At 43.2% G+C, this 25,427-nt stretch overlaps 3 protein-coding genes and 1 non-coding gene across 9 annotated transcripts; 2 read left to right on the forward strand and 2 right to left on the reverse strand.

Annotated features, from left to right (window-relative positions):
• Positions 1-2,569: 2,569 nt before the first annotated feature.
• On the forward strand, positions 2,570-2,642 carry Trnar-ccu (transfer RNA arginine (anticodon CCU)). The gene has a single exon. It is a non-coding gene; the product is annotated as a tRNA-Arg (tRNA).
• A 1,163-nt stretch (positions 2,643-3,805) lies between these two features.
• Positions 3,806-17,415, reverse strand: LOC110990673 (uncharacterized). Of its 6 annotated transcripts, none has more exons than XM_087139619.1 (7): positions 16,020-17,415; positions 11,976-12,789; positions 9,953-10,958; positions 9,444-9,606; positions 7,412-7,556; positions 6,635-6,750; positions 3,806-6,186 (listed from the first exon to the last, which is right to left on the reverse strand). In XM_087139619.1, the coding sequence occupies exons 2-7, from the start codon at positions 12,430-12,432 to the stop codon at positions 6,136-6,138; spliced, it is 1,938 nt and encodes a 645-aa protein (XP_086995745.1). In that variant the 5' UTR covers positions 12,433-12,789; positions 16,020-17,415; the 3' UTR covers positions 3,806-6,135. The 6 variants fall into 6 exon arrangements, with proteins under 6 accessions (XP_086995745.1, XP_022111451.2, XP_022111454.2 ...); XM_022255759.2 differs by adding an exon at positions 14,435-14,479 and having other exon boundaries at positions 9,953-12,789; XM_022255762.2 differs by having other exon boundaries at positions 9,444-9,603; positions 9,953-12,789.
• Positions 17,416-17,745: 330 nt separating this feature from the next.
• On the reverse strand, positions 17,746-21,453 carry LOC110990674 (uncharacterized). Its single transcript, XM_022255763.2, has 6 exons — positions 21,166-21,453; positions 20,535-20,565; positions 19,897-19,974; positions 19,468-19,587; positions 18,986-19,093; positions 17,746-18,768 (listed from the first exon to the last, which is right to left on the reverse strand). The coding sequence occupies exons 1-6, from the start codon at positions 21,277-21,279 to the stop codon at positions 18,140-18,142; spliced, it is 1,080 nt and encodes a 359-aa protein (XP_022111455.2). The 5' UTR covers positions 21,280-21,453; the 3' UTR covers positions 17,746-18,139.
• A 404-nt stretch (positions 21,454-21,857) lies between these two features.
• LOC110990676 (uncharacterized) lies at positions 21,858-25,234 on the forward strand. Its single transcript, XM_022255766.2, has 4 exons — positions 21,858-22,073; positions 23,079-23,124; positions 23,311-23,388; positions 23,939-25,234. The coding sequence occupies exons 1-4, from the start codon at positions 21,960-21,962 to the stop codon at positions 24,610-24,612; spliced, it is 912 nt and encodes a 303-aa protein (XP_022111458.2). The 5' UTR covers positions 21,858-21,959; the 3' UTR covers positions 24,613-25,234.
• Positions 25,235-25,427: the final 193 nt, after the last annotated feature.

Below are 25,427 nucleotides of genomic sequence, written 5' to 3' on the forward strand. Positions count from 1 at the left end.
CTGCCGTCCGGCCCGGTGAAGGCACCCTGGAACTCTACCAGCAGGCTCGCCAGCCGTTCACGTTCCTCGCCGTCCAGATGGGCCACTCCCCGGTCCAGGAGGTCATGCAGGTGGGCGGGCACACTATCGCCCGAGCTCCGAGAACAGCCTCCCTGGCATTCGTGGCCCGCTGGGCCGCCCTCGGGGCTCCGAACGGAACTTTCCGTAGGGCAGGGCTCTGAAACCACCTGTTGAGAACTCTCCTCGGGGTCGATCACCGCGCCTTCTTCCACGGGGGCGAACATGGCCAGACGACTCCCCTTATAGACTGTAACCGGATCTCCCGTCGGGTTGAATACTCGCACCGGCACGGCCCCCTGACTGATATCCACGAGGCCCGTCGCGACAGCCACCTGGCAATGGTCTGTGGCTGCCAGGCTGGGGTACACCAACCCCACTCAACGGGCACGATCTCCGCAGACTTTCCCAGTCACGATCGCCTCGTGCCCGGTGGGAATTACCACGCTCTCGGCCACTTGGCCACCACCAGCTTGCAGCTCGGCCCCTCCAGGGGAACCAGCTTGCCATCAACAGCAAGTGAGTTGTTGCTCCACCTTCACTCGCAGCGTTGTTTAGCCAGGAAGTCTATTCCCACAATGACGTCGGGTTCGATGTCCGCCACTGTGTACGTGTGTAGGGTGCACAAGTCCCCCTGCTGGAGTTTGAAGTCGGCGACTCTGTGCGCTCGCATCGGGCTACCATCAGCCATCCGCAGAGTCGGTCCAGCTGGCTGCAATCTGGGTTTGTCAGCGCCTGTAAGTGCGTAGTAGACCCTGGCCCACACGAGATACGGCCGCCCCCGTGTCGAGTAGCACCCGCACTGTCTTGCCGGCCAGCTTGCCGGCGCTACAATATCATGGAACATTGTGTTGGTGGTTGAGCCCAGGTCGGTCAGGCTAAAGCTGCGTTATTCCAGTAGGGAAGCGCCGGAACCAAATGGCTATTCATTACGTGTGCAGTACAGCATACAGATTATGTATGCTTACTGTCCATCATTTTAGTTGCAAAAAAGACCGATTGCGCCCGAAAGTCACTTGACCTATAGTAGGGACTGAAGTTCAACAAACACGGCGTCCACCAAAGCAAAGTGTTTCATAAGTACCATCTACCAAAAATGAAGCCGAAGGTAGGTACCGTGCGCGTACTCAGACTACTGATGAGCTGGGTACTTCACCATAAATTGGCGTTATTGTTTGTAAACAATATTCAAAATAAACTTTGCTCTATGAGAGATACCCACTAAAGGTTACGTGATGTCGCTGGCGCAATCGGTCATCTCTCTGTGATATTAACAGCTCTGGGTTTGGAATGAATCGCTACGGCAAACGTCACTTGGCAGGACCACTTTTTCAGACTTGTGGAACTGAAATTGACTTCAGTCGCAGTTTATTTGACTGTGTACTAGATTTGTAAACAAAATGGCTCGCAACTTGGCTTGGAGGACGTGATTTGTACAAAATGCGACTTGTCGGCATTGCCAACTTGAACTTTTGTTGAAATAAATACATATGTATAAGAAAAATGTATACGAGCCTTTCGATGTGTAAAAGCAGATTTCTCTGTTTTCACAGGATATACTTGGTCTTATAATTACAGACATCATCATATAACAGTGTATAGCGGGAAGAATAACTTATAGAGGGATTTCACAATAGCGCCGTCTGCGCATACCTGCATCGAAACTTTGGCTCTCTGTGTTGAACCTAATTGCGCCCGCCCGCGGAGTCCACACAGTACATGGAGTATCCGGTTCGTAAGTGTTACGCCACTCCAGGTTAAACCACGCCCACTGCACAAGATACACGACTATCGCAGATACGTTAGTTCGTGGTCAACTGTCGTTACTTTTTCTTTTGATTTTACGTGTCGAATCATCCTGAAAGACTCTTCCACAAAAATTTTCAGCCTGAAAAGTCTGAATTTAACATACCTTTATGTATTTTGTGTCTTAACTCCTTACTTTCAATCGTCTGATCGTATCAAGAATTGAAGCTGACACATACAGCCTCGTTTTCAAACGCGGAAGTGCGCAGATCGACGCCAAAAGCGTCGTATTGGGATCCCTCTATTATATATCAAAATCTACGAGTACCCTGTCAATAATGACGTGAGATATGCTGGAAAAATGACTTGACTTGGGAAAACAGACTTGACACTGCAAGCGGCGGTGGAACGATTTTTCAAAGTGGAGGGGACCATCAAGCATCAGCATGCATTAATAGGTCGATCCATTAAGCCCAACCCCATTACAGGCCCTGCAGGAAGTAGGGGGAGGGCCCCCGGTCGAAATAGTGAGGAAGCTTAGGGCAATCCCCTTGCCTCCCCCTTTCCCCCGGCTGCCAGTGGAAAATAACTCGGTTAAATTCCTTGACTTATAACTCCTTCTCAATTGAACAGAAGAAAAAAACGAGAAACTCTCCCCAACAAAAGGAAAAGGCGGAAATCGTCAAGAAAAGAATGATCTCCAGATTTTACTCCCCCACAAGACCGCGTCTGAATGGGATGTTTTCCACCCTTAATGGACGCCGAAGTCCCTGTGGCCTAATGGAGAAGGCGTCGGTCTCCTAAACCGAAGACTGCGGGTTCGAGTCCCGCCAGGGATATAGTCGTATAGCTTTTTCTAACCGGATATTAAAAAAGAGTAAAGCTTGGGACTTTTAAACTTTTAACTTTTAAATGTTGCCCTCCCACCAAGAAAAACATAGGAAAAAATAATTTGTAGTTCACAATACAGAGAAGTCCAACGAAATTTCACTCGATATACCTACTGGCTGCATCCAACGGGGTAAAGCCCTGTGTTGGGTTTTCATATTAATTGAATGACGACATAAACTGTATCTCTCTCAATAGTGGCGCTACGTGATGTCATGTGCATGCAACACCCACTGAAAAGCCGTTTGCACCCCCATTTGCTCCCACAAAACGTGACTTTGTCACATTATATAAAATTGTACGTTCGTACCAAATACGCGGTTCTTCCTTGTACCCCACAGCCACCCAGGTCTTGCGCGGGCTATGTTTCTCCCAATTAGCGAGCTTCCTACTATGCATGTGAATCTGGGTTTCAGACTCAAAATTCAAGGCTTTCCTCATTTCGGGGGACAAAAAGTATTTGAGCGAATAAGTCTACACATGGGGACGGACGTGGGGAAAAATTTCTGTCAAGGGCAATATTGGGGGGGGGAAATCTCCGTTCGCACTCAACTCTCAACGCAACTCTTCCCCAATAGCTCATGACAACCGCGCCAAAACGACTTATGAAACGATCCTTGGAGGCTCAGAACGATGAGCCAATTATTGGTGCCAATTATCTACACGTGCCTTTCCTGTCGACTTTTGAGGGAGGGGTATAAACTCCTGTACAGCGTTTACATTTCTGATGCCCTCTTGATAACAGAAAGTGTACTACAGTTATGCACTTGCAGCGACTGTCACAAAACAGTAGCTTCAGACTGTAGCCAACGAGTTTTACATTTCTTATTGCCAACGGTGGGGGCTACAGTAAATGATCACGTAAGGCGTGGTCACTGGCTGCAAACGAGGTAAGCCACTACTCATGAGCTTATGTGAGGTACAGAGATCGCAGTTGAAGGGCGCTGGTTGGTTTGTGTAGAATTTCTTATGTTTTATTTCAGATTAACCCACTTCAAATAGCGTCTTCCCATTGTATCGATCATGTTTCAAAAAGACTAACGGGACACAAGGTGGCTTAAAAGTACACGGAGTGCTTTACTTTTTATGAACTCAAGTGGAATACAGAAACTACTTTTAGGTGTTATACGTCCACTTATATTGCAATTTATTGGTGGGAAAGCTTGCTGCTCCAGACACGACAAGCGTTCCAAGAACGACTCTGTTTTCCAGAATCAAAGTTTTGAGTTTAAAAATTCTATATAGCCGCTGCACAAAACCGACCACTAAAAATTTGAATTTTTACTTTTTTTCGACGACGATCGAGGGCCTTCCCATGCAGTTTACTGGATCTGATGTTACATAGAGTTCTGATGCATCCGTGTCTTTAAGGCAACCCACTAGAGCCTCGCTCTCAGAGGTACTACGGCCAACCTTCTCCCCGCCTAACTTTTAGTTTTTTGTGCGGCTTAAAACGTTTAAACATAACTAATTACAAATTTAAAATCATTTATCAAAATATTAAAACTGGCATTGCTTTGTAACTAACTTTCAGTTCATACATTTATATTTATTCCCAGCTTCCCCAAATGAAAAACCGATTCCGTTTTAGACGACTCGTGAATAAAGGTTACTCTTTTTTACAGAGCAAAAACAAACTAAAACCTAAAACTCTCCACCCTTACGGACGCCACACTCCAGGTTGTCCGGACAACAATTATGCCCGTTGACGTTTCGCCCAGGAGTATCCTGACTGTGCAGGAATATCGCCGGGCACAACAAACTTCTTGGACTGGCCTGTTTGACGGTAATCAGCGCAGCACGACGGAACTTGCAGTTTGCTTCATGGGACATCGTACCGATGCGTCAATGCAGCAACAAACATACCGCTGGTTTGGTTTTGCACGTGGGAAGTCGATAGTAGTAGGTAACCAACAAAACACACGATTTTATAAACTTTTGAAACAAGATCTATACCATTAGAGCATTTAAGAAAAGCGCAGCGCTCGTTCTCCACTGTACCTGACACATTCTTTAACGATTACCGAAAACGGCGTGCACAGGCCTCGATTTCAGTTGAAAACCTTTTTGCTCTTTCACTTTCAAATTGAAAACAGAATCTCTACCCAAACTAGCTACTCGTGCAGTATTACCGTGATACAGTTTTACTGCCCCGACTGCATACGAATCAGGAGTTTCTGTATACAGTACGGGCGATTCACAATAGTGCGTCACCAAGAGTTTGCAATGCGTTGGCCAATCATAACGCGCTCAATTTGTCGACCCTTTCCAAACGCGCACTGCGTCGACAAATTTCGCGCATTGTGATTGGCCAACGCGTTGCAAACTCTTGGTGGCGCACTATTGTGAAATGGCGGTATTGTTATTGTCACACACATTTACATCACACACTTTCAGTGAAAAAATATACCTAGCGACGTACAACGTAGAAAATGTGCGGAAGTTCACGGGCTAAAAATATGTTACTCTGTATAAGTGAGACTCTGTATAAGTGAGGCTAAACAAAAGTGCATTTTGGCAGTCATGACATTCTACTGTCGGTGGGTTTCTGGGGATAATTCGGCAAAATGATGCCCCAAAACAACCCATGAACAACTGCTGAACAACCCTTCCTTATGACTGCCAAACCTGCACGAACGACTCCAAACACACAGCTGCAAAAATAGGACACCAGACTATTTATACATATAATAAAATACGTTCTCCTGCATACCGTGACTGACCGAAGTCACACACTTTGTGCTATTCGGAAACAAGTGAAAACAAAACAGATCTCACAATAAAAATGTCATTCTCTATACCGCATTATCTATTGAGTAATATATTTCAGGCTTATTTAAAATTTGGACGAATGATAACTGTTTGGAAAAATATTCACAGGCCTTTGCCTGTTCTGTACAAAATCCCACACTTCAAGACCACCTCATAGTGATACCTACGCTCCCAAATAGTTCTGCTTCCCATTGCACGACATCTGAAAATATGGTGCACTGAAGATAGGACAGAAATGTTTTTTTGGTCACTTTATTGCAAGAGAGGTCGGGTACTATTTGTCTATAAAAATGAAATGAACAATGTTGGGATACAAGTTGTGTGCATAAATGAGTCCGTTAGACCTTTATGTGCACATACCACATTCAACCTGAAGTATTTCTTTCCTATCTTTATTCCCAACTTGAAGATGTTCTAAAACTTTCCCCTGGGAACAACTGTCGGGTTGTGATGTCAAAACAGAGTAGGCAGAAAAACAGGAAGCATGAGTACATGTATCTTTTTAAATTTTTGACACTTCTACAACTTTTCGATTCAAACCAACCATTCTCATCATTTCAACAATGACAGAAACTTGTCTGAGCGAAGGGGCTGGGGAAGCCAGTTTCCTCCAGACATTCTTCGAACCTGCACACTGCTATGAAGAAACAAAAGGTATGGTACCTGTCACAATCACTTGGAAGGAGATGGCAACAGGAAACGGCAGACGGGGCAAGTGCCAGACTGCATGAGGAAAAAATGGCAAAATGAAAAATAGGTGAAAAACCACACACATTTTTTTTCTAAGTAGGGTTTTGTTTTAATAGTGAGACAGGCGTTTTCATGAATAAGGAACCGTATGCGCTGCAAAGCCTTTCCTAGCCTTATAGCAAAATCAGAAAATGCTTATCAGTGGATCTTGGGGAGACCGAAGATGTTACTCCCTTCAAATACAAACTCAAACACCATCTGAAGCTGATATTTTCCCAACAAGGCTTCCCCCTTTTAAACTATATGCAATGACTGGGCTGTCTCCAAATCAACAGGCTGTTGCCAGGAGAAACGCACACTTCTATGGGAAGTTGCTCTAGCCACAAGCCAGTGGCTTTCCATGGCCTCAAGTTATATCCAGCCGCAGCCGCAACTTTTGGACATGACATCAGTTAGGCACGATGGGTAGAATGACACATACCTTTTTGAGCCAGACAGCCACACAGGTAGGATGGAAGAAATGTTCACAGGGCAACTCGGCGAGAGTCTCGTACAGCTCGTATTCACTGTGACATATGGCACATTTCATCTCCTTCTCTGTTGAAAAGACGTGATTATAAATACATTGTTCAACCTTCGTGAGTATCATTGGTAATAAAACCTGTACCTCTTGAGATGTACACTGCACTGTAGCTCACAAACTGGAAGACCTCATTGGACAGAAGAAAACCAAAATAAATCTATCTTGGGAAAAGCCCTTGATAGATGGGTTTATGGAATTTAGACACTGCAGGTACTTCAGAGTTGATTTCTATTGGAAATTGTTGGTGTATGAAATCCACACAGGTACGGCAGACACTGCCTTGTTTAACATGGACTCAAGCAAACCTGTGTGTTTTTAGAGGTATGGTGTCTGTGTTTTCAAAAATGTGGTGTCTTGCTTAGAGCAGAGCCCAAATTATTTAATTTTCATCTAATGCAAAAACTTGCAGACAAAGAGTGAGTATGATTGAATCACAACTTTGCAGAAAGGAAGAGCAAGAAGGATTTAATTTTCATCTCATACACAAACTTTCATACAAGACAGGGCAAGTATTAATGACTTCCCATATTAGCACAAACCGTTAGTTTGTTTTACCAGATCTGTCTCATAGGTGCTGGACAACAATGTATACAATGGTTCCTTTCTCATAAAATACAGACCGAGTATAGATTAGATTGAGTATACATGTACTTGTATAAAAACTTATTCACAGACCTATGTGGGATTCTAGAGCAGGAATCTCTTTTAGGTTGTCGATGACCTCCTGAGTCGCCGGAGGTGGGGCCCCATTGATACCATCCTCATTTCCTCCTCTCTCATTCTCAAACAGGTGGTGTGCCAAGACATTCAGCATCATGTTCTGAGAGGAAAATGGACCAATGTGACAAAAAGGGTGAGCATATACACAAAATATCACAACTTCAGTGCAAGTTTGAGGAATGGATTGCTTAAGACTTGGTGATTTTATGTCCTCAGGGTTTCTTTGAAGAAGAAATAATCTTTGGAAATATTTGAAACTTCACCTGAACAATGTCAGAAAAGGATAATATCAGCATTAACCACTTGTTGCTGGGTGAAATTTGAAGTTGCATGACGTAACACGGGAGATTTTCAAGATTTTCCATTTTCAAAATTCTTCAAAAAATCATAACTAAATTTACTTGACGTTTACACCCACACAAATGAGAACCCTGCTGAATGCAACAGTTCAAATGAGAACCCTGCTGAATGCAACAGTTCAAATGAGAACCCTGTTGAATGCAATAGAATGCAACAGTTCAAATGAGAACCCTGTTGAATGCAATAGAATGCAACAGTTCAAATGAGAATCCAGCTGAATGCAATAGAATGCAATAGTTCAAATGAGAACCCCGCTGAATGCAACAGTTCAAATGAGTACCCTGCTGAATGCAACAGAATGCTACAGTTCAAATGAGAACCCCGCTAAATGCAACAGAATGCAACAGTTCAAATGAGAACCATGCTGAATGCAAAAGAATGCAACAGTTCAAATGAGAACCCTGTTGAATGCAACAGAATGCAACAGTTCAAATGAAAACCCTGTTGAATGCAATAGAATGCAACAGTTCAAATGAGAACCCTGTTGAATGCAATAGAATGCAACAGTTCAAATGAGAATCCAGCTGAATGCAATAGAATGCAATAGTTCAAATGAGAACCCCGCTGAATGCAACAGTTCAAATGAGTACCCTGCTGAATGCAACAGAATGCTACAGTTCAAATGAGAACCCCGCTAAATGCAACAGAATGCAACAGTTCAAATGAGAACCATGCTGAATGCAAAAGAATGCAACAGTTCAAATGAGAACCCTGTTGAATGCAACAGAATGCAACAGTTCAAATGAGAACCCTGTTGAATGCAATAGAATGCAACAGTTCAAATGAGAACCCTGTTGAATGCAATAGAATGCAACAGTTCAAATGAGAATCCAGCTGAATGCAATAGAATGCAATAGTTCAAATGAGAACCCCGCTGAATGCAACAGTTCAAATGAGTACCCTGCTGAATGAAACAGAATGCTACAGTTCAAATGAGAACCCCGCTAAATGCAACAGAATGCAACAGTTCAAATGAGAACCATGCTGAATGCAACAGAATGCAATAGTTCAAATGAGAACCCTGCTGAATGCAACAGTTCAAATGAGAACCCTGCTGAATGCAACAGAATGCAATAGTTCAAATGAGAACCCTGCCGAATGCAACAGTTCATATGAGAACCCTGCTGAATGCAACAGAATTTAACATACATGTACATTGTAGCTAAAATGAGAACCTGCTGAAAACAGAATGCAACACAGCTGAAATGAAAACCTTGCTGAAAACAGAATGCAACACAGTTGAAGTGAAAACCCTATTGAATACAAAAGAATGCAACATAATTAAAATGAAAACCTTGCTGAAAGTAAAAGATTGCAACGCAGCTCCAGTAAGGTGCAACAGTAGGTTTTAACACAGCTGAAATGAGAACCCTGCTGAATGCAATGAGATGCATCAAAATATCTCAGTAGATTTTATGGAACTGAGTGGTCAACTCGAAGAACATCAGCATGGGCCTTATCACCAGTAAATGTACAAACTGTAGGCCTCCCACAACTTGCTACCATTAGTGGGACTATGAACTTGAAAACAAGACTAGTTCCTTGATGATGTCTCCCAGTTTGACTTCGTGCAGAAATCAGGATGATACAATGTGGTATCTCAACTATTAGAAAATCCTTCTCTCACCTCGAGGAGTAGTTCCATGAACTCTTGCCCGAACTCCCGCCGTGTCCTGATGAGGAGACTGAGGAGCATTCCAGGAGCAATGCCCAAGGGTGAGAATAGAGGTGAGCTGAGCAGGGGGATCTGGAGCTCCAAGGTGGGATCTCTCAAGGGGGAATCGTCACTGCTGTTGGAAAGGAAGTAGGAAGATTTCATGGCAACTGTTTTCTTACAGCAAGCTACAACTATTATGGTTAGAAGCAAAACGCAACTTATTGAAGGAATTTAAAAAGTATACCATGTGTATAATTGTTTGACACTTGCACTAATGGGTATAAAAATTAATATGCAGGCTGATTTTGTCCAAAGAAAAATGTTACATGTTCATTAGACACCAACTCATTTGAAAGATATGTAAAAGCATTTTGACCAAGCCTTATTTGTGCTCAGTCTTCCAACAGGACATGAATTGGTTTATTTCACTCTAAAATCATCTATCAGGAATGCTTCTACAGCGGTACAAAACTCCTTACCTCGGGGGGTTGCGATCCTGTGATGACCCAAACACATCCTCCATGACCTCTGCTCCTCTTGATAGCTCTCTGCTAGGTTGGTGGCTCCTCTGCGGGAGCAAGCGTGGGATTGCATCACTGCGATCATTTTGATACCTTCTCCTGGCGTCACGGCTAAGACGTCCCTCCTCCACCGAAAATGTGAAGTTGTCTTGACCAAAGTCCGAAGACAGGTCAACTCCTGCACCACCATTTTGAGTCTCTGGAGAAGAGGTTGCACGTAGTTGCCTAGGCGAGGTGATTTCACTTGAGCTTAACCTTCCATGAGCTGTCACGCCAGATGTAGTTGCTGTTTCACGCATCCTCCATCTCTGGTGGGGCATTGAACTGTCAAGGACAGGCCCAGATTGGAGGATGGGTGAGAAAGCTACCGTGCTGCCTGATGCAGTACGGAATGAATCTTCTTGCAAAGCAAGGTCGCCACTGCCGACAGAAGAGCTGAAACTACTGTGGATGCCTATTGATGCTCCAAGCTCTTCAGAAGTCTGACGTGAGGTGGACGTGTCAGGGCCAAAGTGGGCTCGATGGTGCCTCCTGAGGAGAGGTGGTGAAGGAGGGCCATACAGGAGGTCTCGATTTGGAGTAAGTGTGGACGCTTGGACTTCGTGATTTGTCTGTGACCTACCCCTGGAGAGAGAGAAGAATCGGTACCTCTGACGATTTGTTCCTTCAAATGGTTCTTCTACGGCAGGTGTAGGACTGCCACTTGCGTCGTGTGTTGGGTGAGTGCTTTCTCCTGCTGCATCCAAGTCTGAGGATGGCATTCTTATCCTCCGGCCGAAGCGACTGTGTCTAGCTTGCTGTGAGGTGCTACTGGGATTGACTGCTGATGTTGAGTTCATGTTGCTACTTGACAGAGGCTGTGCAGCATGAACTAAATGAGGGCTGACTCTTGGAGAAGGCAGCTGTTGGCTGGCTGATGAGCCCCTCTCATTTGGCAGTTCAGGACCTTCTGGGGTGCTGCTCCCTGCAGTTGTCAGATGACCAGAAGAAGTCTGATCACTGTGAGAAGAAATTTCGTCTCTCCTTCGACTTGGTCTATAATTTGATGCAAATGAGGGTGTTGAAACTTGACTGGGTTGAATTTGACTAGTATCCGCTGTTCCGTCCAAGTTCATTCTTCGACGGATGACACTATTTGGCTGCTGACTGCTGAGGAGTGGCTCACCACCACTGACATCTGATTCATTGTTACTGGGAGCCTGTAAATTTGCCTCAGATTCACTCTGGAGAGCACTGCGATTATTAGTGTTTGCAATTGTTGAAGAGATGCTGGAAGTGACAGATGACTGCTCATTACCTGCTGAGCTCTCTGGTTGAGCTGCAGCTTTAAATTCTGCAGATGGTGAAATGGCACGGGCACTATGACTGGATGCCAAGTCACACCCATCAAAGACATTATGGATAGGAGGTTCCCTAAATGAATTCTGGCTGGAGGATGCTGACTGAGAACTGGGCCCATTCCCTGTTTGTTGCAAATCCGGCCTTGCATTAGCTTCCAGAGTATTTTCCGCAATATTACTAGATATCGCTGAACTGCTTCCAAATCCAGAGACTGACATGCCATTGGAAATATGTTGTGCAGTTTCTTCACTCTCATTATCACTTGTTGACTGCTCTTTCTTACTCAATGATGGCACACCATGGCTTGTAATGTCACTTTGGGTATGTCTTCTGTGTTTATTTTCTGACTGAGCTTTTCTCACTCCATTACCAACTCCTTGAGTGCTTAGCTGCCTGGGAGCTCTCATTCCATCTTTTCGGCTGTCACTGCTTTTCTTTAACACTTTTGCTTTGCTACTGTGCTTGGTTTCATCTAGAGACAGGCTCTGACTTCTCTCAGCATTCTCAGCTACTGAGCTGCTGCTTAGCTCATCAACACTCTCAGGACTCTCTTGTAAACGAGCTGCCCGTCTGTGCTCGCTTTCTGTCGAGGAAAAGAGACTATTTTGTCTTGCTGGGTTTTGTAGTGTAGCTTTCTTACCCACTGGAAGCCGCGACTCGTAGCTGCCATCTCTGGGAGCTCGCTGAAAAGGTATCAGCTCTCCTGATGAGTTGATTGATGACCGATGCAACAGCCTCTTGGAATTGGTCCTCTCGCTGAGCACCCTCTCCCTCTTGGGTCTCCCTCCCTCGGAATTCCAGTTTCTCAACCGATCTGCATTTTCAGTACCTGTGGCCAAGCTGCGACTAGGCCTGTTGTGGACGGACAGATGATGCCTACCGTTTTCGCCTCGGGAAACTTGCTGAGATGGTAGCCTGGGTCTAAGATCCCTTTTGGCCTTAGGGGTTGACTGAAAAGAAGTGGAGGTCCCCTGAGGGGTGTAACCTACCCCAGGTAAATCTCTGGATGGCCTCTCTCTGGTCTTATCACTGGCAGCTCTAGTGCAGTGAGAAGAATCAATTGAAGGCAAACCAGGTCCACTACTTGATGATGACATGGTAGAGTGACTTACACGTACGCAACAAGTTCAGCCCATTTTTGCAGCCCAGGTAAACAGTTTTCCATGAAAACTGCTCAGTCAGCCATGCGACAACCAAATTTAAGAAAGACTGTTTCACTGGGAAACATGCGTCTAAGAGGACATCTTTAGGCACACCACTTTAGATGTGAAGACATTCTCCTCAGATGGGCAGAAAAGGCTTGCCTCATTGCAAGAAAGTACACAGTCAAGCCTTAAGACAATCAGGGTGTATCTGCTGCCTGCACACTAGGCTCATGTCAGGACTGAATGACCAGGTATGCAGTGCAAAGCTAGTGGCTGGATTGGAAGTCTTACAGCTTGAAGTCTGTCTCACTGTAAATAAAAGAAGGAAATAAAATGTCAAGGTAAATACATGTATGAGATAGTTATAGACAATTAAAGAGACAAAGCAGCATTGTATGGATATCAACTTTGACTTTCAAATGTACTATCAGTTCATAGTTCAAAGGTCATTACAGAGGTGATATTATTTCGGGGATTGTGTAGTTGGGGATACTGTTCCGATAACAGAACCGAGAATTACATTTTAATTTTCAGACCCACCTAGGCAGATCACAGTGACCTCATGTTGAATAGAGCTCTGCAGGGATTAATTTTATGACAAGAGGTCTAGGTTTAGAAAGTTTAGAGTTTCTGGGGGAAATTATCGGGTAAAAAGTGTCAGTGTTAATATACATGACACATGGCAGAATAAATTTCACGTTGGTTATCTGTTAAAAAGTCAGATTTTCTCATTACCAGCAATTCGGAAACGGGAAAATGAATTTTAATGAAAATGTTTTTTTTTTACCTTCTCAAGCACAAAGTTCCCTTGGTCTTTCAATATTTAACATTCTAGCATAATAAATTACAAGTAAAGTCCCTCAATGGGTTTACTGATTGTCTTCACTACATGTAGCCCCACACTAAAAAAGGCACATCAATCCTCCAGTGGTCTTTGTCTTCTCTTCTTTACACCACCATGACTCCATATTAACCATCCACATCCATGTCTCTACATTCCCCTCCAAAAATAAATCCATAACTGGACACTTTGTAATTTGGTGGAAAAAATATCCAGTTTGGTCCAATCACAAGGTTCCACCAGTACCTGAATGAGCGTGTAATCGGTAGGGCTACTTAACCCCCTGCCCCAGCTCGTGTCTTCAGGAGCGAAGACCCAGGTGCAAGGACATGTACCATCCTAAAGTGCCCCTTGCACTTTTTGTAAATGAGTTAGGAATGAGAGGCAACTCCTTAAATTGGCTTTCTGTCGCGTTCCTAACTTCTCGCACCATCTTGCCACGTGCTTTGTCGATACAGAGTACGATTCCCCAGGTCACGCTTTGGGGAGCCCGGTTTGCCTTTCCACCCGGCCCACTTCTCAACGCCCCTTATTCTCTGTTGAAGCACCACCTCCCTAGACTCGCCAAGACATAGCCACCGACACTGCCTGGATCTCATCTGAGTAGGTCATTGGCTACACAAGACCAAGTTCTGAAGAGTACCAACTAAGGCCTTTCCCCTTTTTGACACTGTATTAGAGCTCATTGACTTCAGTACTTTGCATCCATTGACACTTATTCTATGTGGATATTTCAGTAGTTTGCGCATTATACATACAGTACATACATGTGCTTCACCCAAATACTCTAGACATTTCTAAATTGCTACCATTCGTTGATAATTATCCTTTTTTTCCTCAATTTGAGAGCTGCTTTTCCCTCTTCCTGTTTTGTTGATGTCGTGCGTGTTGCTTTCAGTTCATCTGCTTTTTTCCACCACTGAAATGCTACAAGCTGAATATTGGTATTGATATTGATTTCTGTATTTTGTTATTCTTTTCTTGACCACTGTGTTTATGATTTATACGACATACTTGGCTGACTAATAACAATACTTGTGTCCCAGGAGAAAGGAGAACCAACTTAACTAAGTTTGCTATCTGTTTGATTTCTTTCCTGAGCAAAATCCTGACCTTTATAAAAACAAACTGGTACAGGCCCTCAGACCATGCTGTCAACTGTGACAAAAACAAGGAACAAATATTTTTTAAGAGAAGACAAATAGTCTGAAAGTCCTTCAGAAACACCTTCCTGGGGATGGAAGACCAACAGGGGTCATTCTAGCATTTACTGCCATGTTCCTTGTTATTTGCAACCCCTGCAACCACCCTCATTGTAAAAAAACCCATCCCCATTCACACCCCCACCCTTTCTGAAGCGATCATGCTGACGTATATTCATCCTGACATTACCTTTATTCATGAACATGAACATGTGAAATTATTTGAGGAAAATTACATGTAAAGGTCAGTTTGTATATACTTGCTGCTTCATCGAAACTCTTTCAGTCATTTGAAATAATATACATCTATCCCACGCCCCGGTTCTAAACTTAAAAACTAAAAGTGCACACTTTAGCGACCCTGTTGCCTCCATTTCAACCAAGGCAAAGGCAGTTTTCCACGGTCAAAATGGCTTTGACAAAAGTCTTGTGGGTGGAGTTCTTCACCAGCAAACCAGAGTGGGAAAGTGAATGAATCACACCATACATGTACTTTTCTCAAATTGAAATAAAATACCCAAACCCCATGCTCCGCCTGGAGATTGCATTGAATCTGATGTCACTGTTCTCCTCAATCTGCGGAATCAAGTCAACTCGCCTCCTGGCTAACTCGCCCCTTACCAACTCGCTGCTTACAGACTTGCCCCTTGCCAATTCACCCCCTGACTGATTTGCCCCTCATCATCTCGCCCAATTGCAAATTCATTCATTACGATAAAGCATGCTTACTTTATTCTTTGCACTTGCCATCAGAGTTTCTGGCACACAGCTACATGCGCACTCAGGTGCTGTTCTTTTTCTAGGGGGGGGCAGGGGATTAAGCCCCCTCCTCAAAATGCAAGAAAAAGACCATAAAATATTGGAATTGGAATAATTTTTAGAGCCATGACATAAGCACAGAAAATTCTCAACTCAAAATAATGATGGTGGTAATGGTAATACTAGTTGTGATAATAAACAGGAGACGAACACAGCTTGAAGTTGTGAGTCAAGAACATTTCATTTCCTTTTAATCACAATTTGTGTGTGTTTAGAGTGAGATTCACACAAAATCAGTTGCATTTATATCAGCTTCGCGGAACCATTCAAATACCCTATGCATCCAGCCAACTCGTCTTGAATTTCTCACAACATATACATGTAGGCCCATCCGTTCCAAAAAAAAAGCTATGATTGTTTTTTCCTGGACCATTGCCCATCACGCACAGCTCGGGATGGCTTGCTGTAGGTACATGTATGCGTGCTAGACAATGAACTTTGATGGCAACCACAAAATATAAACTACGTGTAAGTGCGCTTTACAATCAAATGAATGCAAGTTCATTGAATAGTTCTCAGTATGCCTCTTTCATGTCTTTGGGTGAAAATGACAAATTTCGCGAATGGTCCAAAGTTGAGGACTCCCTTCTGAGGGGGCAACTTGGTCAGGAGACAAATTTACAAAGGGGGTAAGTCGACAAAAAGGCGAGAAGTTACAGAAAAGCGAATTTACGAACCTCTTCTCCTTCGATCAACCGATCAAGGCGTGACTGTTGTGAAGGAAACTAATTCCGCTAAAGCGCCCTCTTGCGAGGAACGAGAAAAAGGACACTAGACTGGCTCACCGTCTCTAGTAATAGTGGGGAAATCAATCGAAATACATGTAGGCCTATAGGCTATAGTTGATAATAGTCGATATATATACGAGACCATTCGAAAGGTCCATGCAACCAAATTTTAAAGTCAAACTACCAGTAAGTCGTGTTCTCTCAAAATTCACGCTGCCGCAATGCAAAGGCGGGGGCATTTCAAGAACTTTTCTTCTGAATTACAATCACTTCAACTCCCGTGGCCAGTATAATGGATTCAAGTTGTTGGATTCGCCACTTTCGGTACTGAGCCTTTATTTTATCGGCAGAATGGCCAAATGTGCATAATGTCCATGCACTTTGATGTTACATTTTAAGTTTGCGCCATGGGATGTTAATTAAGCTTATCGCGGACCCTTAGCTCCTCCTCCATAAGGGACGCTTGCGACTTGCTCATGGTTCTTAATAGTCGATACTCGATCTGTACTTCTGTCGATAATGAACTTAGGACACGAACGAACGGTTGAAAACCAGCTACTTGAAAGACGCTCTTGCCCAAAAGTGGGCGGGTATACAGGGGCATAAATTCCGTGGGGAATTTGGTGTACATCTCCTACTTTTTGACCAAAGGGGAAGGGCTATTAAATCAACCACCCCCTCTTCCGAGGGAATTTTTTTTTAATTTAGCCAACAAAAAACCTATTACGTCTTGACAGCTCTGAAAGACTGAAAAAAATTACAACTTTAAACAGGCGCCGCTTTTATGCAAGGTACAAGTATACATAAGACTTGGATCTGAATCATGAACAGCGCCCCTTGGCGTCATGTAGGGTCCATGTCTGGTTTTGATTTGTAATCCGCCAGCTCCAGTCCTGATGCAAAGATATACGCCGTTGATAAAAATATCTACCGAGTTCACACGCAAGTTTGATTGCTCGACGTAAAGTATTAATATTTTCCACAAAGTTTGAGTTTAGATGAAGCAAAAAATTCCTGGATTAATTTAACTTTCTGTGTTTTCAACGTAGCAACCAAGTGACGTGTTTTAGGCTATACACGGCTCTCAGCGCTGAACGAAAGGCCTCGTTTTGTTCACAAGTACGTGTGACGTCATATATAGTCTAGAAACGGATTCTTGCAATTCTACACATTTTCTTTCACAACATGCAATGCACTGTGCCTCAAGTTCTAACCAAAATCGGTAGAGATAAATGTAAAGATAAAATGAGCTTTCTCCACGCGATACAAGATTGTTCCTAGCCTCGACTCAATCCTTGCATTGCTCTGCTTGTCATCAGCCTTGCCACACCCGCTGTGGCTGGAAGACTCGCGACAGTGGTCGCTGTTTCATTATTGTCAGAATATCCCAGTTTTTGAAGTTAATTTTTTTTGACCGAAACTTATACAGACTAGCACAGCCATCCACATTTCAACCTTCACACAGATCGTTGCTTTTTCTCGCCAAGAGAGCACTGTCTTTGTTATAACCACTGCATAAACCATTTTGCATGGACATCGGTTTGATGTTTGTAATTTGATTTTCAATCTGAACCCCACTTTAAATTCTTGCTTCATCCTGAATGTTTTCACTTTTGAGGAATGCAAAAAAGGAAAAGTTTGGAACTTGAATTAAGAGATGAGCTCCAAAGCTGCATTATAATGCTCCTATTATGCACACAATTTATTGCTCGGTGGACATTGAGGTAACCTGGCCTTTTCGACCAGCAATTTTCCTTAGCGTTTCTTTCACATGCAGAAACTTCCAACTGGATAAGAATGCTGTCTAACTTTTAAGTGGTTTGTAAATATTACTTCTCACAAAAGGCTTATTAACTCTAAATTCAAAAAGCGATAATCTATAATCTATTCGTAATTTAATATGAGAGTTTAATCCTCTTTACTGTTCACGCTGAAGCCTGGGTCTAGACCTTATCTGAGTCGTTGCCCGTCTGCGACGGGCTATTAAGTGTCTGTAGTGATCTAGATCATGTCCCGACTGCATTGATGGTTTCTTTTGGTAGTAAAACATACAGGCGACAGCAAAGAGACTAACGGCCGCTGTGGATGCCGACACGCCCACGATAAGGTAAAAAGCGGTGGGAGGGACGAAAAGTGCGTTGATCAAGGGCCTGACTTAATTCGTTTCTTCTCTCTTCTTCCACCTTATCGTTGCTGTCCTTCACATCCTCCGACTTGTTTGTCTCATCTCCGGTCGTCGATTCGCCTTGGGCGTTACCTTCTTCGCCGTCTCTGTCATCGTCGCTCGGTTGTGAGTTGTTCCCAGTCGGCTCGTTCTGGGACGCCCCGTTGTGAATCGCAACTCCGCCATTATTGCCTGGGTAGATTATCTGACTGTGCTGATGATCCGCTTGTCCCTGCTGGCTGGATTCAGTGGGTTGGTGCGTCTGACTAGGCTTGCTTGGTTCACTCGCCTCACTGGGTGGACGAGTTGGAGTTGGCTCGCTGGGCTGGTGCGCCTCCTGGCTAGGTAGATTAGATTCCTGACCAGGCTCCTGGCTGGGTTGTTCGAGCCCCTGATCTTTGTTGGGCTTCTTGTTTGGTGTTTGCTGGGAGCTTTGGACAGCTTGCTCGTTCCCGGAAAGCACCGCTGCCGCTTGTTCAATGACCGTCTCGGCCTCCTGTAGCAACGCTATGGCGTCCCCCACGGTGTCTCCACCTTCAAACAACCGTTGAAATCGAAAATAATTTGTTGGCAAGTAAAAACCACATCTGCTTTCTCCTAAATCCCTCGCGGTAGATCATGGACGACATGACTATGATAGAGAAATAAGTCACTCTTTGCATTGCAGATGAATTTGTGGTTAACTGTGAACTGCACAATAGCAATCAATGGGAAATTAAAAGCAGCTGCAGATTATGGACGAATACCTTACCTTGGGCAGTCGCACCGGCGTTCCCCACGGCATGCTTGCTTCCTTCCTCTCCGTTCTGAGCATTGCCCATGCTTGGGGTCGTCACAGCCATCGCTGCATTCTCCACACCTGTGAATAAATCCAGCACGAAACAATTTGTCTAACGTTTACAGGACAGAGTAATGCGTTCGTTGGTTCCCATGGGTATACATGTATAGAAGTGGCACATGAAAAGTAAAAATGAGCGCATTGTTTGCTGGTGAGAATCGTCTAATGGCCATGTGATGCTTAATGGTAATTTGCATGACAACTCTGGTATTCGAATAACGATAGAAAGGTACGGTAATCAAGTGTGAGCAGAAGAGCTGCCGGGAAATGTTTGAACAGATATAAAAATGTTGAGGATCCTGCAACCCTAAACTCCATCCTCGCAATTAAAAACGCATTTTGATCAGACTTATCATCAAGTTCGGGATAGAAACTTTAAAGACATGGGTCCTGACCATTATTCCCCTGGACGTCGTTGTTCTGTTCCTTCGTATCCCCGTTCATGATTTTGTGGTGCACATTACTCATTTCTAGCGTTTCTTCGATAACTGCAACGCGGTCAGCAAGTCTCGTCCCTGCGAAATTTAAAAGGAAATGATGACAGCTGATATATGTGGCATGACTGACATGACACAGGGCGATGAACCCACGAATAAACGTGTCCATAATTGCTAAGGGTTCCAACATGACCAAAATAATGTAGATAAGAACCGTTTGGCCTTTCATATTTTCAAAAGGAACAAAAAAATTCGAGGTGCCTATTTTATCAGAAGCCAGCTTTTACCTGCTCCCTTTCAAGCCGTTGAAGCTTAAGATGCCTTTAGAGTTGTCCTACGCAAAGGATATATATGTAATGATCATTTTCACCATTGTATTCAACCCACCGTTGGTTTCCAGTCGAAGGATGCGCTCTTGAAGGCTCGCAAGTGTGTTCTGAATTGACTGTACCACATCGGAAATATCTGCAAAGGGATTGTTTTCCGAATAGAAATGAAAAAGGCGTAGTTGGAAAACAATGGTGAACCCCTCCCATCTAGTCTTACTTCTGCACTGAAATGTAGTTAATTTTAAAACGTAGTTAACTCTACTTGTGCTCAAAATCTGTAGAAGCTCGGTTCAAATACGAATTCTGAAATCACATGCAAAATTATGAAATGAACGGAATGCTATTGTACTAGGGCTAGTGTTTTTTGTAATTATACTTCAATTTAACTGCATTTTCAGGGGTTATCTAGTTTTCGGGGTTTTGGCACAAAACAAGTTTTCCAGTAACGACTACATGTATATTGACCAAAAGACGGCCTATGAAACTTCACACTAGTTACTGCATTCTGCTCTTAACTTGAGTTTCCGTACACGGAAAGCATTCAAATCTTCACACCGTATACCGTGGGCTTGTGGCATACAATGTAAATTGCTTTCTGTACAATTGTACCTTTTTGAGTCTTAAGGTAAAGTTCCCCACAAGAGTACCCGGGGAATCCAGGGCTAGTGCGGAATTGATAAAGGTTTCCAAACTTACCGTATTCTTCTTTCTGGGTAGAGTCCCCCTCCTAGAAAATCGAGGGGAATTTGGAGGTAACAAAATTGGTTAAAACAGTTGTTATATAGTTTCGTCTCAGATAAATTTCATGAAAAATAAATCTACTAAAAATCAATCGTTACTCCCTTTTTATGTAAAATGTCTACGACTTTATTCTTATTCCACATGCAGTTTTACACAGGTAGTGAAGCTTGACATATAAGTCACAGGTGAGTGAAACACAGACTACTGTCACAGATGGGCAGTCAGAATTCGGCGTCAAACAAACCGCCATTTTTGCCCACTGGCCATTCAGGGCGAAGCATAGGTCGTAAAAGCATCTGCATAAATTCCTTGCATGAATGGCATTCCAAAGGACCTTGCAAATAAAAAACCTGGAATTTGGCAAGAGTTAAGAATGCCGTTACAAGATGTTATCTTGATGCATTCCAAAAATGAGGATTTACAGTCAAAACACAACATCTGAGTAATTTCAAAACGAAATTGCAGTACTTAGTAGTGTTCGTCAGTAGATACCGATTATTTTATATATTAAGGTCGCTTGTTTGCGATTATGTTATTGCCAGACAAGAACTCAGGGCTCCAAAAAACCGTTCAAAATGGACCCTACCTGTTGCATACCAAGAAGTTGCACTCGCTTGGTGACTTTCTGAGGCATGGACTGGACCTGAAAAAATAAAGCCAGTGCCACACCCATCAGAATCACAATATCCACGCGAGCCATGGCGGGGAAAACAGACGTGTTATCACGAAGGACTTCCTTGAGGAAACTGAATTTGTCACCGCAGCGTACACAGCCGCCCCTAACCCAGCTCTCAGACTGTAGACAGGTTGCACTCCCGAACAAGTACTCGCCCGCATGCGCACAGGTGTAGGTTATGACGTCGCAGTGGTGCTGGCTCCCTGAATGGTTCATTTATTGCGTGCTAACTATGCCCTGACCATTCAGAGCAGCTCGAAATGCATTCAAATGCCACACGGCGCTCATTTCGATCAATTAATTATTTTGGAAAGTTCGATTTTGGATCCGGGGGTTTTGATAGAGCTTTGATAAATCATATCATTACCACAAAAGCACGACGCTGTATTTAATTTCATAAAAAAAGCAGTAACAGAGCAGAAAGCAACTGCGCAACATTACTGCAAGGTATTTAGTAGGATCTTGGCAGTGATATAACAACTAAGATGGTATAACTTAGATTTTTCATTCCCATCAGCTGTCTTGAAATGTCTTCTCGGCACGCCTTTCATTGAAGCCTGACATGTACGGCGTTGTTACGTAATACCACATTCCAAAAATTGTACCCTTCATATCTGCTCGAGTCCACCCACTCTCAGTGTCTTTCTTACTTTTCACGCCCTTTCTTTCTACAGTTCGATGCTTTCTACAAATCACCAAAGAGAATGGGTCCATACTCGATGCTCATGATCTTCATATTCATGGTAACATCCAGTCAAAATCATGGCACAGTTTACGTCGATGGGGCAAGAGATCCAGGGCTGTCCGTAAGCGTTCAGGTAACAATCGCCTATTATTCAATGCATTACTGTTTGGTTTAGTTTTCGTACCAAGCAGAATGCCCAATGATGTAGCCAAAACAGGGGGTTGCAAGGGAGGGGAGCGGGCTTGCCTTCCCTTCCGAAGCTTGGAGAGGAGAGGTGTGAAGCCAAAGGGGAAATACAACTGTTGGGGTGTACTCCAGAACTGCTCCGTTTCCTTTTGGGGGCCTACATAGGGAGGTTCTGGAGATGAATTGTAAGGCAGTTGTACGTGTACGCCGGCGTAATATGACTGAATTTCAACGCAAAGAAAGTAATTTCAGCCATCATGATGTCTTCACCATAAATTTATTAGGGCTGAGTCAATTCGAATAGTTCACTATTCGAATATTCGACCTTCAATTATATCAAATATCCGAATATTAGGTCGTAATGACCAGCAGATTGTTGATGAACAAACCATATATAAAATCAGTTGCATTAACACACGCAATTGTACATAATGATCATTATAATAGCTTCTCAAATCTAGGAGTATCTCCAGCCACTATTTAGCACAATTTAAGAGATAAACAAGACTCCTGCTGAAAATGTCTTTTCCTTTTAAATTATGACGTTTTAAATAGTAATAATTCTGACGATTTCTGACGCTTTTCATTTGAATCTGCTTGAAACAAGCCTCCATAGTGCAATTATTTTTCTCATTTAAAACAGAGGAAAATTTTTCCTTCGTTTTCATGACTTTTGCTTTCGAATATTCAAATTCGAAAAATAGTAGTTGAATTATCGAGAATCGATCGAACATTCGGTTATTCGGCACAGCCCTATAAAAATTCTTTTGGAGAGATTATATGCACAAGTTTCTCTGTTATAAGTTTTGGTTTTCCAACTGATTTCTTGCCCATTTCCTATAGAAACTGTCCTGAACGAGGGAGTAAAGTGGGTTGATTATGTTTTCCAAGTGTTGCTGTGTTTAAAGTTTTCAGGAAGATTTATCACTTTTGTTATGTTTTGTTTATGTAGAGAAAACAGCATGAGATGAGCCATCTGTCCATTGATAAGCATTTTGGTAAGTTAGAACATTACCCACACAAAGCATTGTGTAATTCCTGTCATGAACAATCTCATTATAGAAAACGGAATTGTTGCAGGGCATTTTTCATTTTTCTCACACTGAATTGCCATTCCATTCTTTAATTTTACTTTTTATTACACCGCTGCGTTGCTGTAATCAATCACAGTTCAATTATTTCAGGTTCCAGTAGCGACATCGGCAAAATATTGAAGCTCCTGATGGCATTAGAGGTTGCAACGACAAGACTTGAGCAAATTCGTGAGTAATTTAGAAGTATTGATGTGGGTATTAAAATACTCGTTAATGGTTACTGATTACTTCTTGTTTTAGTAAAGTACCCCCAAATGAATTACATCTCCATTAAAGGTATTGCTAAAAGTTGGTTTAAATGGAAATTTCTTCAAGCGCAGATATGAAATTTATGACAAAAATAGTACTTTGGACTCTGTTTTATATTTCTGATTAAGAATGAAGATAATTTCATTTTCAGACAGTTACAAGTATGCAATTTATCTGGAAGTTCCCAGTTACGGAAATTTATCCATCTTCCTCAACACAAAATATCTTAAGAATAATTCCTACCAGCACAGCTTGTGTCTCACTTGTAATTTCAGTATTAACAGAAAATTATTCTTGTATCCTTCTTTGCGATGTCCTTGTATTTTTCTCGTCGCAACGCAAAAAGTGTGAATGGTTCTTTTGACATTAACTGTCACAGTTCTTGGCTGTTCCCGGGAAATTTTCATGTAAGGAATAAACTTGATGCAGGTTCTATTTAGCTATGAACTTTTGTTGGGGCACTGCACAGAAGCGGAACTTGATGAGAAGATTACCGGCATAGAGCAGAAGCTGCTTGTGCTAGAATCTCCGCCCGGCCGGCTGCCTTCCAACGAGATGCTCGGCGAAGTTGTTGTGAGTACGGACCTCATGCAGGTGTCAGATGCCATGGGACACATAGCCGCGCCTTCCGTACCAGACCGTGGTGGCGGTGCAGGACTAAGCACGCAAACGGTACCGATAGATTTGGTACACCAGAATCCTGGATTTTATACCGAGCAGCAACAACAAAAACCAACACAACCACCTCAGACGCAACAAGATATCCGAACACAACCATTGCAAACGCAACAAGATCTTGAGGATCCACAGTCACAACCATCACTGCCACGGTCACAGCCGTCGCACCAAGACCAGGAACTAGAAAAGGAATCCCCTCTGCAACAACCGTCGTCATCACAACAGCAACGGCAGGGAACTGCTGGAAATAAGCTGGATGAAATCGACCAGATAATCGAACTGGCTAGTGGACTCAAACGCCGCCATGATGAGGCTCCACCGTCTAACCAAATGAGATCGTCAGGGTGGAGTCCACCCGTATGGAAGGACGACCGGAGAGCAAGAATTCCCCCAATTGTGGAGGCCTTGGCCCGCCAGGGAAAAATGGTGGAGAGGGAGGGGTTACCTTGGTTATCTCTCAAGTAGGGCTATTTACAGGTGTTTTTGTGGTACTGCAGATGCTTGATCATCTATCAACACTTTTACATGTCCTCCTGTGGCACCCATTCATTTGTATCAAGGGGGCCAAGGGAGTGCCATTACACTATAATTTAGGGCCTGGGGACAAATTGGTGGGGAACAGTTAATTACAACTGGGAAAATCACTTCAAAAAGTATCAGAAACTAAAGTCCTAAGTTGCACCACTGGGTGAGAATGCTCTTGTCTAAATGTAATTTACTACACTATGTCAGCAAGTAGGGCTACGATAGTTCACGCTTCTAAATCCTCACAAAAACTTAAGCACAACAACTTTTTAAGATAGGCTGATAAGGAAACAACAGACGGAGAAAGGAAACGTGGAAAGGTGCAAATCCCTCCATCGAACGTAGCACAGTCACATGGACCACAAATTTATTCTTATCCTCTCGACATCGTTTTGGGGGTTTTAATAGTTACAAATAATATTATTGTTTAAGTACAACTTCGAATCCAAGTAGTTGGAAATAACAAAAAAAGTATCAAAACGGACGTAACACACAAAACAGTTGCACAACTGAATTGTGATGGAGACAATGGCAATAAACATAGGCATTGATATTTCGAGAATTTGCTGTGACAGTAATGGTGTGTAGATTGTCATGGCGGTTTTGATTTGTATCGGTATAACATTGCTCGATGTGTTGATTCGGGCGAAGTTGCACTGCAATTTTAAAAGAAAACCTTTGCTTTCTCCTCCAGCGCACGAGGTCGAAAGAAAAAGGCAGGTCACCCTTCTGACCCTGTCTAATTAAACAGTTTT

This window comes from Acanthaster planci, linkage group LG08 (assembly GCF_054643075.1).
Source record: "Acanthaster planci isolate LZ-2023a linkage group LG08, COTS_SCS, whole genome shotgun sequence".
In the NCBI taxonomy this organism is placed as follows: domain Eukaryota; kingdom Metazoa; phylum Echinodermata; class Asteroidea; order Valvatida; family Acanthasteridae; genus Acanthaster; species Acanthaster planci.

What these genes read in the sequence shown, in the direction of transcription:
- LOC110990673 (XM_022255758.2), bottom strand. Translation starts at nt 12,432, where the DNA reads ATGTCATCATCAAGTAGTGGACCTGGTTTGCCTTCAATTGATTCTTCT. An exon ending in TGCTCTAGAATCCCACATAG is followed by an intron (nt 6,751 to 7,411) that starts GTCTGTGAATAA and finishes TCTTTTCAACAG; the next exon opens with AGAAGGAGATGAAATGTGCC. An exon ending in TGGCTGTCTGGCTCAAAAAG is followed by an intron (nt 6,187 to 6,634) that starts GTATGTGTCATT and finishes TTCCTCATGCAG; the next exon opens with TCTGGCACTTGCCCCGTCTG.
- LOC110990676 (XM_022255766.2), top strand. Translation starts at nt 21,960, where the DNA reads ATGGGTCCATACTCGATGCTCATGATCTTCATATTCATGGTAACATCC. An exon ending in GTCCATTGATAAGCATTTTG is followed by an intron (nt 23,125 to 23,310) that starts GTAAGTTAGAAC and finishes CAATTATTTCAG; the next exon opens with GTTCCAGTAGCGACATCGGC. An exon ending in GACAAGACTTGAGCAAATTC is followed by an intron (nt 23,389 to 23,938) that starts GTGAGTAATTTA and finishes GGCACTGCACAG; the next exon opens with AAGCGGAACTTGATGAGAAG.
- LOC110990674 (XM_022255763.2), bottom strand. Translation starts at nt 21,279, where the DNA reads ATGGCTCGCGTGGATATTGTGATTCTGATGGGTGTGGCACTGGCTTTA. An exon ending in AACTTCTTGGTATGCAACAG is followed by an intron (nt 20,566 to 21,165) that starts GTAGGGTCCATT and finishes TCGATTTTCTAG; the next exon opens with GAGGGGGACTCTACCCAGAA. An exon ending in TACCCAGAAAGAAGAATACG is followed by an intron (nt 19,975 to 20,534) that starts GTAAGTTTGGAA and finishes ATCCCTTTGCAG; the next exon opens with ATATTTCCGATGTGGTACAG.